The sequence below is a fragment of the Hesperophylax consimilis genome, chromosome 10, assembly GCF_061612785.1.
Source record: "Hesperophylax consimilis isolate HC1 chromosome 10, BYU_Hcon_1.0, whole genome shotgun sequence".
NCBI lineage: Eukaryota > Metazoa > Arthropoda > Insecta > Trichoptera > Limnephilidae > Hesperophylax > Hesperophylax consimilis.
Genome location: NC_142845.1, coordinates 36,419,267 through 36,431,778, shown reverse-complemented (window position 1 = coordinate 36,431,778; position 12,512 = coordinate 36,419,267). Strand labels below are relative to the sequence as shown.

Here is a 12,512-nt window from a genome sequence, read left to right as displayed (position 1 = left end):
TTGATGTTGACAGAATTGTAAAAGATAAATTAATGAAAAAGTAGATAATAAAATAACGATATTACGTATTATTACCAGTATTTTATTTTTATAAATATTTTGCGGCCCACCAATGTATTTAGTCTTTTTTATTGGCCCTGGGTCCCATCTAGTTTGGACACCCCTGATCTAGTCAATCAACATTATGCAAGTGCATTATATAAGTAAAATAAATACAAAACAATACAAGAACAACACGTCAACTCACCAGAGATCAAATGGGAAAATAATTCACCGACTCCAGATATTTTCATATCATAGGGTTCGGCTCGGTAGAACTCCTAACAGGGCCTATAAATCCTACTGATCCCTCAACATAAATATTTAAAAAATCTTTCGTTATCCTACATGTATTCAAAATGACCGACTTTTGCATCTATATACATTTTTTGATAGATCTAGTACGCCTAAATTTTTAATGAGAGAGCTAGGTATAATGCCAGTAGCCGAAATAACGAATGGTAATATTTTTATAGTCTGAGAATGCCAAATTCTTTTTATTTTATTTCCTAAATCTGTGTATTTTCTTATTTTTTCATTAACAGATTTTTGAATATTACAGGAATTTGGAATTAAAGTTTTATTTTATATTTTAATTAAAGTTTTTTTTGTACAAGCAAACATTTGTTTGCTTTAGTGTTTAAGTATGACGTTGTTACACTAATAAACATCCTCTGAAGAGATCAATTCCAGTCAACATCGTTAAATTATCACACCCGCGAATAGTATCCGATATCAATTGTATCAACACATCAAATTGACCTTTACGTCTCGTCGCGTCTGGCCGTCAATATTCCGAAGGACTACTCATTGATCACTAAATAATTGAAAGGATAGACATAACAACAATTATATAATATAATAATAAATGATAATGTTTACATGGTGGTCGATAGCCCCGTGGCTAGCTGTCGAACGGGCCGAGTTAGACACACATCCTGCGGGTAACGGTACCTACTTCATTTTCAACATAACTTAAGCTCGGCGAAAGGTATGGTATATAAATATTTGGATTTGCTGTTCCTTTTTTATAAAAAATACTTATTTTTAATGATTTTAGAGGCAACATTGGAAATTATTTGTGTACAATGCTGTTTAATAAAAGAATAATCTTTCCTTTTTTACTACGCAAATATAATGAAACATAAAATTTAAAAAATGAATTAATAAAAATAACCATTTTGATTGGTTAAAATTTAATTTTCAAACCACCGATTTGTGTTGGAACTCAAATTTGTAGAACATAAATATTAAAAATTCCGAAACAAAACGCGCCTTTATAACGAAGTTTTATTTTTTAGTTCATATTTCATTGTATTGTAGAAGGTATTTTTATTTATTCATTGAAGTTGGGAAAGATTGTTTATTTAATAATTACAATAAACTCACATAAATGACCTATAAAATATTGAAAAATTGAATTCTTTAAAGGCCAATATTTTCTCATTTAAAACATAAATTAATATAGCAGCACATATCCGTACTAGATATGTATTTGCGATATCTTTTGATTAAAAAAATAATTATTTAGTTTGGTGTTGGTCGTTCGTTTAGTTTCGTTATTTTTTCAATTTGCTGCAATTGATAGGTATTATTTATATTGTTATCACATAACTACCTGACTGACCCATCCTTCTTTTTGTATCTGAATACCGCACATGAGTTCCGTAAGTTACGGAAATAAAGAGAATCGTTTCTCTTTGAATGTCAAGAAAATACGTTTTTAAAAATATACATCTATTTGAATTAATGCAAATCTTAGAAGTGGAAATTAACCCGCTTCCCAACATCCGATCGAGCTGAAACTCAGTAGATAGACTCATTGTCGATGACAATGCATTCTATCAACTTTTGGCGTCAATCACATATACTCACGCGGATATATACGAATTTCTCTGAAATCGGACGACATGACAGCAGTTAATATACGAAACTAATGTCGATCCTACTTCCTACCGTCAATCCTCAATCAAACAAAAAACTTTTTTTTTAATTTTAAAAAACATTCGAAAATAGATGTATAATAGTAAAAATCAGGCTAAAATAGGACACTGAAAAAACTCTTTAAAAACACTAGGAGTGTGTTAATTTGTTTAGGACTTTTATGTTTTTATCACGGTTTGAGGTTTCATTGGAATGTGGAGTTTGTGTTAGAAGCGGAACAGTAGCACAGTATGTACCTACATATGTGGCATATCACTCCATCAGTGCAGGGACTACAGGCATGGGCGCCCGCAGGGGGGCACTTGAATTGATTGAGCCCCATGATTGATTGAAAATAGTCAAAAGTATTAGAAAATTATAAATTATCTATTTTAATTTCGTTATAAATTTAGTTGTATGAGCTACATGGTTTATTGTACCGTCCATAGGAAACATAGGTTTGAATAATTAATGAGGTTGTTTGCACATACAGTGGTTAAAGTTATTTTATAAGCCTTTAATAATCAAATTATTGTGATTATTTTCCTTTATTTAAAATTATTAAGCTTGTTATATTGTAAATTAACATAATTTATTTTGTTAATTATGTTATATTATTATGAAGATTTTTGTTTCAATTTGTATTTATTTTAATTTCTACCAGGCCTATGGAGAATGGTTGGGTTTTAGTTAAAGTTTTCTTCTTTTTTGTTATTTCTTATTTATTCATTTTCTTTGTCTTCCTTGTTACTTTTAGGTGTCGTGGATATCGGGAAATTTTTAAAACCTCTCAAACAGCCACAGCCATCGACTCCAGATGTTGAAGAAATAACGTTAACTCCTGTCAGTAAAAAACGGAAAACGGATGCTGTTGCTTGTTACTTATTAAACTCCATACTTAGATTGTCTTATTAACTCAATGGAGAGTCGATGTTGTGAAGCCAACTGTGCACAATTTAACTGAGCGTTGTTACATCCTTCGAAATTGTGCAATCTGAATGGCAACAGACGGATATAATGTCTACTATTAATCAGGTATACCACATTGATAATTTCGAAACTGAAGCCTTGAGTTGGTTTGATTTTTGTAAAACGCGAGAATACAAGTAGCCAAGATTTCATCGACTTGTTACCTTTTACAAAGTTTTATCCGAGTGTCAGGTATGCCCTACTAGTTTTGCTAACATTACCAGCAACAACATGTACGGTGGAGCGATCGTTCAGCACATTACGTCGTGTAAAAACATGGGTTAGATCTACAATGTCAGATGAACGTGTGTCTGGATTGTGCATGTTAAGCGTACACAGAGACAAAGTGAACTGCAACAAAAAAGACTTTACGGACAAAATTGTAGATATGTTTGGTAGCGATAACAGACGACTCCAATTCTTATTTAAAGAAAAAAATTATTTTAAATTCATGTTGTAATATTTTTTGTTATATACATATATTGTGTCAATTAAAAAATATTGCTACAGTATGCCCTTCATTACTACAGTGTCCTGTCCGTTCGTTGTTCACCATACAAATACCCTACAGTAAATTAAAACTACATTAAAACATTACTATTTTGCCCCCCCCTAGAAAATTTTCTGCGGGCGCTCATGACTGCAGGGTATTTTGAGGATGTGCCTCTACTGTGCTAATGCTTGGTGCAATGTCCAGGAGGGTAAAGCCCTATCTCAATACGATGTGGATGAAATCCGTCATTTGCAGTTAGTTTCGATGGCGGTCGATATTTGCGAGCACGGTCAGAATATGATTCCGACAGTCGGTATACAAAAGCCGCTGCTTTCAGCATATAGCTTTTTAAGGTATCGGATAAGATGTCAATTTGCACAACTTTTTGGATAATGTCGTTGGTTATGCAAAATAACTGACTTATTAACGAATGGAGGTGAACTAACCAAGCTATTAATTGATTCCATTGCAGCCTGGAAAAACTAAAGTTGTTAGTTATGACCAGAGATGTGCAAAATGGGTACCCAGAACCATTTGAAATGCAAAATGGAAATGGGTCAAAACTTTTCCATTTGAAAATGCAAAATGGTTTTTAGAAAGGCATTTCAAATGCAAAATGCAAAATACCTATTTTCAAAATGCATTGAAAATGCAAAATGGTTTCTCAGGTCAAACAATTAAAATAATTATAGAATTTTTAAACAATTTTGTCATTTAATAATGGACATCAATGTAGAAAAAACATATTACATGATGGTAAATCCAAAAACACCATGACTACAGATTATGAAACCACAAAAAATTTGCGCGGGACTAATGTTGCCAACGTAAAAACATAGAAACTGCTATCTAACATTTAATATTACAGCGTCATGGCCCCATGTTCAGTATTTGAATCAGTATTTTTTGTAATGGTATCACTCAATTGCCAGGGCTCCTACCAGGGAGCAACTTGACAAATGTAAATTATCTTTCATAGCGAGGTTGAGGACTGACTGATATTTGGGGCTTGAAAAAAAGATGAGTGGAGATAGTAGAAAGAATGTTGCAAAAAAGCATTTAAAATGGAAAATGCATTGAAAAAAGCATTTAAAATGCGAAATGCAAATGGTTTTTAGAAAAGCATTTAAAATGCAAAATGGAAAATACCCATTTTGCATTTCCATTTGAAATGGATTTATTTGAAATAAAGCACATCTCTGGTTATGACGTGACTAAAGACCTCATGAACTAATTAACCACATTTTTAGTGTCAAAAAGTAAAATATATACGGAATTTACTATTTCAATTCGATATTGTCAATTTGTTAGTATTTAAACTTTTACGTAGTCGTCTGACTTTTAGGAATGTCAATTCATAGCAAGTACCTTCAGTGTTGCCAACGTATGTCAATTTCTAATTTATTGCATTATCAATATCGGTCTGGCTATCAATAGCGCGACTGTGCTCGAGAAATCGGTACAAAATCATAGGTAGTTACCTATCGATCCGATATTGTAAAGTTAGTGCTAGACCCCAGGTTTAGGCGGCGTATAAAAGAAAAGAGAAAACTGAAAGCGCTCGGCTGCGATGCGATAGCGAGATGCGAACCCCACTATCTCGGGGCAGTTGGGACTTATACGCTATAACCACATAAAGTACCTATGGGTAACTGTTTTGAGTTAGAATACTTATCCAAGTCGATTTCCACGCCACTGCTACATTACGCAATGAAAAGAATTCCCATTTTCAATAAAACTATTATTGATTCTATAAATTAATTATCATGGACAGGTCGATACTTGTCTACTATTAGATTAGATGTATCGGACACGCGCCGCACGCGTCTGGTTTGTGTGTGCACTTTTAATTTGAACGTTTTGTATGGAAAAAATAAATACACTGAATTGGTATTTAAGTTGCTAAATTGATCTGTTTTTTGTATGCAATATGGATTAGCACGTTTTGTATTTTTTAAATATAGAAAACTGGTATATTCTGACTAAGAGGTCGCACTAATAACCTCTTCTATTTACTTTGTGTTCTTCAAGCTCATATTGAAGCAATGTTCAAGGTAGATTAGAATTGCTTCCTTATTTGTTTTTATTTTTTATTTTCTAATATAGAGGTACAAATATTTCTATGAACAATAGACCTCGCGTCCAAAAATAATGTTTCTAATTTTCTTTTATTCTGAATCAAAACCAAAATTTTCTCTGAAATAACAAGTAGGAACTTATATGTAACCTAAACAAGACGTTTAATTTTGAACCACTAACTAAATTTTCGCCGTGCGCCAGCTGATTCTATTTTCGTAATAACTTACTTGTTTTTTTGCAAAATGATGTTTTGAAAATTGTACCTTCTTAACAGATAATTTGAATATTTTTTTATGAAAATAGTTTATAATCTAATATAAGTATTTTCGTCAGAATAGCTTATACATTGGGAGAAATGATTTTTTTGATCGTGTCTTTCGGCACCTGCGGCGGATCGAAACAGGACTTTGCTAGGTTCAGTCAATAATCCCTAATTGAGTTATGTAGTAAAGCTGAAAAGAAGAAGGGAGTGGAAGGAGATGTCCAATAGGAAGGTTTGGGAACATCGCTCGATGCTTGGGATGTATTATTATCACTCTTGATAAGCCTTTGGTTCAGTCTTCTTCGACTGTGGTAAATGAGGAATATCGGAAAGGACAGCACCGCATGCTACTGTAAATTCGCGAATATCGGAAAGGACAGCACCGCATACTACTGTAAATTCGCGAATATCGGAAAGGACAGCACCGCATACTACTGTAAATTCGCGAATATCGGAAAGGACAGCACCGCACGCTCCTGTAAAATATCGAATATCGGACAGGACAGCACCGCATGCTACTGTAAATTCGCGAATATTGGAAAGGATAGCACCGCATACTACTGTAAAATCGTGAATATCGGAAAGGACAGCACCGCATGGTCCTGTAAAATCGCGAATATCGGACAAGACAGCACCGCATGTTACTGTAAATTCGCGAATATCGGAAAGGACAGCACCGCATAATACTGTAAAATCGCGAATATCGGAAAACACAGCACCGCATGTTACTGAAAAATAGGTACCGATCTACCATTGTCGTTTACTTCCAGTGTAATTTATGTACATTGTGAAATCCACTTTTTCAATTCAAAACATCCGGCCTGCAATTTAAATCAACTGCAAGACAAGAGATATTTGCAATCAAAAATGGCTCCCACCCATCTCCCACCATTAGTATTGTTGAAACACAAGTAGGTACACAGTCACATAGGTACTTTACTTTTTACATTTGTCATTATGTTTTTAAACTTGTCAGTATATTCTGTTGGTTGGCTTCGTTAAATATAATTATTTATTATTCAACTGCCCCATCTCGACTTAGAAGTACGTAACTCCGAGTAGGATAAACTATACTATGATTACCCGCAACCGGTGATTGCCCACTCTCAATTTATTCACCAGCCACACAGAGAAAAGTGAGTATTGCTAATTTATTAAGAATCTCTTCAAATTATTCGTAATCCGGTTAGGAACGGGATTGCAGGCCCTTAACGAATGAATTGATAGGTTTCCTAGTAAACTTTTAGTAAAATACGTATGGATTATCACGATGTCTTAACACGTGTTCATAAAAAACCTAAGATTTTCGTATTTCGTCATAATATATTATCAAGGCAAATACAGGTGCACGAACACTGTTCCAATGTATTAGGAATTTACTAAAAATTTATCAGGACATGGCGCGCAATCCCGGTTTAAACCTGATTACCAAAAATTTGAAGAGATTTTTAATAAATTAGCACGTTGTTGAAAAGGGAAAACAAAGTTTGTGGAACGCGTTTTTTTCAATTTTATTGATAAACATAATAATTAAGTGAGTACCATCTTCTGGTTGTTTTGTTAACCCTTCAGTACTTTCAACACATTTGTTCTGTTTGCAATATTTTCGGAGTATTTCAAATGCACTATATAATCTTATTTTTCAATTTTCTGTAAAAACAAATACTGTTTTAGAAATTAGAAGTTATCTTTCTGGTGAATGCATTTAAAATAAACATTACTATTTCTAAACATGAAAAATATTTTTAAAAACGCTAACAACATTTTTACTTCAATCATAGAAAAATTGAGTAACTCGATAATTCGAAAACACATTCGGTTTGTTTGGGGAATTTGTAAGAAAACTGTGACTTCACTTTTTTCTCGTTCATATAATGAAAAATAAGAAAATATTTTAAAGTTAAAAAGATTGTTACGATAGCGGCGCGAAATGCGAATTATTCATTTTGGCTGTTTTTAGGATTTAATTATTGGCATCGAGTATAAAGATTTTGGGCAAACTGGAAAGAATTATTATTTATCTTTCTAACGTCAAAATAATGACGTATTTTTGCATGATAGAAAAAAAGATAAAAACACTCATATAAAATGTGGACTCCCGGTCATATATGACCCTCAAACGCTGGAGGGGTTAACACTTTTTATCGAATCACTAAAGTGGCCAATCACTATCATTATTGTGACTATCACTACGGACAAGTGGGCAATCACTGTTGTACATTTAGCTATATTTTTTGTTCATATTTTAAAAGTTTCATTAAGTTATGGTGTAATACAATCGATGGTAGAATTTGATATGCAATTATTTATTGTCTTATAATATTATGGTGGATAGGACCAAACCTACACCATTGATGCATTACATTATGATGACCTACACCCATTCAAAGTAAACATTCTAGGGCAATCGTTACCTTTTTACCCATACATATTTAGTAAAGGCTGAAAACTGCACACGAATAACATTTGGTTGTTGCAGTAAGTTGTAGACAAATAATGGCGTTGAAAATAAATAGCGTTGAGGAAATGACCGGTCAGTGGTTGAGTGGGCATAGCGCTTGGGTCTCACCCGAGCGTCGCGTGTTCGATTCCTCGGCTGGCTAAGTCCTCCATCACCACACAAGCAACATTTTCGGCTTTCTGTGGTGGTAGTAGGAGATTTTCAAACATTGTTGGGTTATTCGTAACCTGAGAATGTTTGTCTTTCTTTTTAGAAAAAAATAAAATAAAAATAAAACAAATAAAAGAGAATTGTTACTAGTAGTTTTTATTTCAAATAAATATTATTATTACCCTTTTATGTGAATACCGCCCACGAGTGTAAACGCTTCCAATCCGTCTGAGCCAGAGAGACTATGGCATCCTCAATTGGGGTATGTTGTGAAGCTGATAGTAGAGAGGAGGAAGGAGACGGGAAAGAAGAAGGTGGGGATTCAGAGACAGAAAGTCGCCAGCTTGGCAGCAGGGGGAGGGGGGGGGAGGCAGCTTAATTTTTTATAGAACGGACAGGGAGTGAAATTTGAATTATAACATTCACAAGCACAAAGGAAAGAGCCATGCGAAATTTTCTCTAGGTCCAAGGGCAAACCTATAAATGCTTTCAATTTTTATTTTTCGTTGAGTCACTATCCTAACAATATTAAGGCAAAAATCCTTTAGTATTTTCTTAAAAGGATATATCTGTGTATTGTTAAACGGATATATCTGTGTGCTGTCAAACGGACATATCTGTGGGTTGTACGGATATATCCGTGTGTTGTCAAACGTATATATCTGTGCGTTGTCCAATGGATATAGCTGTGTGTTATTAAACGGATATATCTGTGTGTTGTCAAACGGATATATCTGTGTGTTGTCAAACGGATATATCTGGGTGTTATTAAACGGATATATTTGTGTGTTGTCAAACGGATATATCTGTGTGTTATTAAACGGATATATCTGTGTGCTGTCAAACGGACATATCTGTGTGTCGTTAAACGGATATACCTATGTGTTGTCAAACGGATATATCTGTGTGTTGTCAAATGGATATAATTGTGTGTTATTAAACGGATATATCTCTGTGTTGTCAAACGGATATATCTGTGTGTTGAAAAATGGATATATCTGAGTGTTATTAAACGGATATATCTGTGTGTGTATAAACGGAAATATGGAAACCTTTAAAGGTTCCATGATAATTCAACACACCTTTAAAAAGTTATACATATAAACTCATTAAAAGCGATTAAAAAATAACATATAAACCTAACCTATGTAACCTCTTTAATCTGGTTTTTGTTTCATCACTTTTCATGACTATTTCACTTTTTAAAGGTGTGTTGAATTGTCATTCTCTCATCTTACACAATACACCAGGGAAATAAAGAGAGTTTCTTTCAGTCAGGAACGCAAATAGAGTCGCAAATAAATAATATTTTAAATGACTAAATTGTGAAATAACACAAGATAATCAAATCAAATTTACTTGCTCACTCCGGGATTTGCACCTGCGACCTCCTGATTGCTAGTCGGGAGCCTTACCCCTCGACCACGGAGGCCTATATAATATACGAATGTATGAAACCGGGATGTAAACAAATGCTATAATCAATTGTTTTGTAGCATTCAACCGATAAGGAGAAAATTAATGGCCGAATGCATTCATTGCCGTCGGTTGGCGGAAAATTCTTTTGTGGAATAAGTACTACTTATTACGATTTTTTTAATCGAAGATCGCAAATCGAAAATGTAGTTCTGCTATTATAATACATGCATATTATATTTTTGGAGATCAGGTAGCTAGACGAATGAAGGATGATTTTGTTGTGACACAGCGTTTATTCTGAGTCAATAGAATTGCGCAGTTGATGAATAAGTTTAATAATTACTAAACAATAACATAATATGCAAATATTTGTTGATTTGCAGGGAGACAACTGCTATGCTGGGCGACTTCCAGAAGCCGCAGATAGTCCCGTCAGCCGCAACACCCGACAAGCCGTCTAAGAAGGGGCGCAAGGAGTCGCTGCGAGACTTCATCAAGGACCTGGGGTCCGTGGGCTCCTTGCCGGGCAACCAGGGCAAGGCCTTCTCTACCACCAGAGGTATTTTCAACCAGGTCAGTGGGCAATAGGGCACGGGGCGAGGACATACGGCACACTGCTGACAGATCCGTTATAACCTGGACCGGTCAGTGACAGAGTTGGCATCGCATCTGGTTCCCACCCAGGCGTAGTCAGCTCAATTTCTTGGCTGGCTAAGTCCTTCATCGCGACATAAGCAACATTTTCCGCTTACTGTGGTGGTAGTAGGAGACTTTCAAATATTGTCAGGTTATTGACTGTCCTAGAACGGGAGACCTTCCTAGTTGGACAGTCAAAATCTATGCTGTAATATTTTTGTAACAAACAAATAAATAAATAATAATAATAATAATTCGTAAACTGGAATTCTTTCTTTAAAAAAAAACTCTCTCTGAAAAATATGTTACAAAGTATCCAGTAATGAAAAAAATAGCCCATATAAATTAATTTATAGGTAGTAGGTGCCTACTCCCTATTCCTGGAACACGTTGTCATAATATGCCTATTAATCCAAAATGGATTTATACACACAAATAAAACATTTATGAAAACATCACAAGTACATGAACACAACACAAGACAAAATAATAAAATATACACAACTTCAGTAGAGACTGAAAGTGGCAAAAGAAACATAGACGATGAGGGTGCACATATACAATCTTCTTCCCAATAGCTTGACAACAGTAAATAGAATGAATATATTTTAGAAAAAACTGTTTGCTCTTAAGATTAGCGAGCCAAATTAAAATGTACTTATATAAGTTGGTAGTAAAAAATTATATTTTGATTTTTTTAAATGTATATTTTTAAGAAAGTATATTTCTTTTATCTTAAAACAAAAAATATATAAATGGTCTTTTTTTAAACTTTGTTTTAAATCGCTTTATTGGGTTGTATAGGCCGACCGGTTTCGGTTGCACTTAACCTTCTTCAGGACAATGGAAATATAAACGTATTACTTATAAACTTACTTAAACAGAAGAAGGTTGAGTGCAACCGAAACCGGTCGATCTATATAACTCAATAAATTGGTTTAAAACAATGTTGTTTTTTTCATTTATATGATTTCAAGCCACAAAGTGTTTGCTTACTTCGATATTAAAAAAAATATGTTGAAATAGGGAAATCCGTTTCTTGACCTTGGAGCTAAATTGTTATCGACGATTAGTAATCAGATTCCTGTACAATGTGTTTAAATACAGAAAGATACTAAGATAGATATTCCGCTCACTGACAAAAATGATAAGATGGCCGTCGAGATGATCAGATGTTAAATAAAACATAAAAAAATTGCATAATTGCACTGAACACACAAATCGACATTGCGTGACAGTAACTACATTGTCAGAATATAAAGCATTTATTAACTAAACAGCCTCATTCATGCTGCATTTAAAATTACCTAGTTAATTTGATACCATACAGATGTAATGCCTGAGTATATTGGTAGGTCCAAGAGATTAAAACTACTGACAGATAACAAATACATAGTGATTGGTACATGATACGAAATGTTGAACTAGTTGAAGGTGGTAAAGAGACATGTACAATAAATTTTATGCAGTATGTATTTAATATATTTTTTAAAAGGGGTTTGTACATAGTTAGTAAATATCTGATTAAATATAATGTAATAAAGAGTACCTGCCTACCTAACGGATTTAAATAATAATGCATTATATTTAATTTAAAAAACACGCCTTTCTTCTACTAAGCTTTCTGGATCCTTCGCTGGCAACATTGAACAACACTACAAGTGGTGACCAGTGTGATAGTTATTTATTAAGAAGACTGATTGAATTGTTTGTTGGAGATTGATTTATTAAATGGCCAATGAAAGTACCCCCTATCTCAAATAATGACACTTCTTCTCCATCGAATTTAATGCATTTGTATTAGAGCAGAGCTTCCCAAACATAGTTAGCTCACAGCCCCCCCCCCCTTTGATATTTTTTCTTCAGCGCTTCCTGTCTGGTTAACTGTATAACTTTGTAGCATAAACAAAAAAAAACATAGAAGAAGGTCTTCTTTATTCTATTATCAAAAATAACATTGACAATGTTGGGGAAATCACATTTATTTATTCAAAAAACAGTTTTTACATAAAAAACATACTTTGCACATCTCACTAGGGCATTCCTGTATCAAGATGTGCATTGAAAATGTAAAAGCCTCA

The 12,512-nt window shown here is 33.9% G+C and overlaps 1 protein-coding gene across 1 annotated transcript in view; it reads left to right on the top strand.

Annotated features, from left to right (window-relative positions):
- Positions 1-12,512, top strand: part of LOC149420718 (trehalose transporter 1-like protein) — an 87,186-nt gene that overhangs the window by 54,980 nt on the left and 19,694 nt on the right. Inside the window, exon 2 of the mRNA XM_089636903.1 lies at positions 10,179-10,368. Coding sequence (XP_089493029.1) covers positions 10,179-10,368 — 190 coding nt within the window. The remainder of the gene's footprint in view (positions 1-10,178; positions 10,369-12,512) is intronic.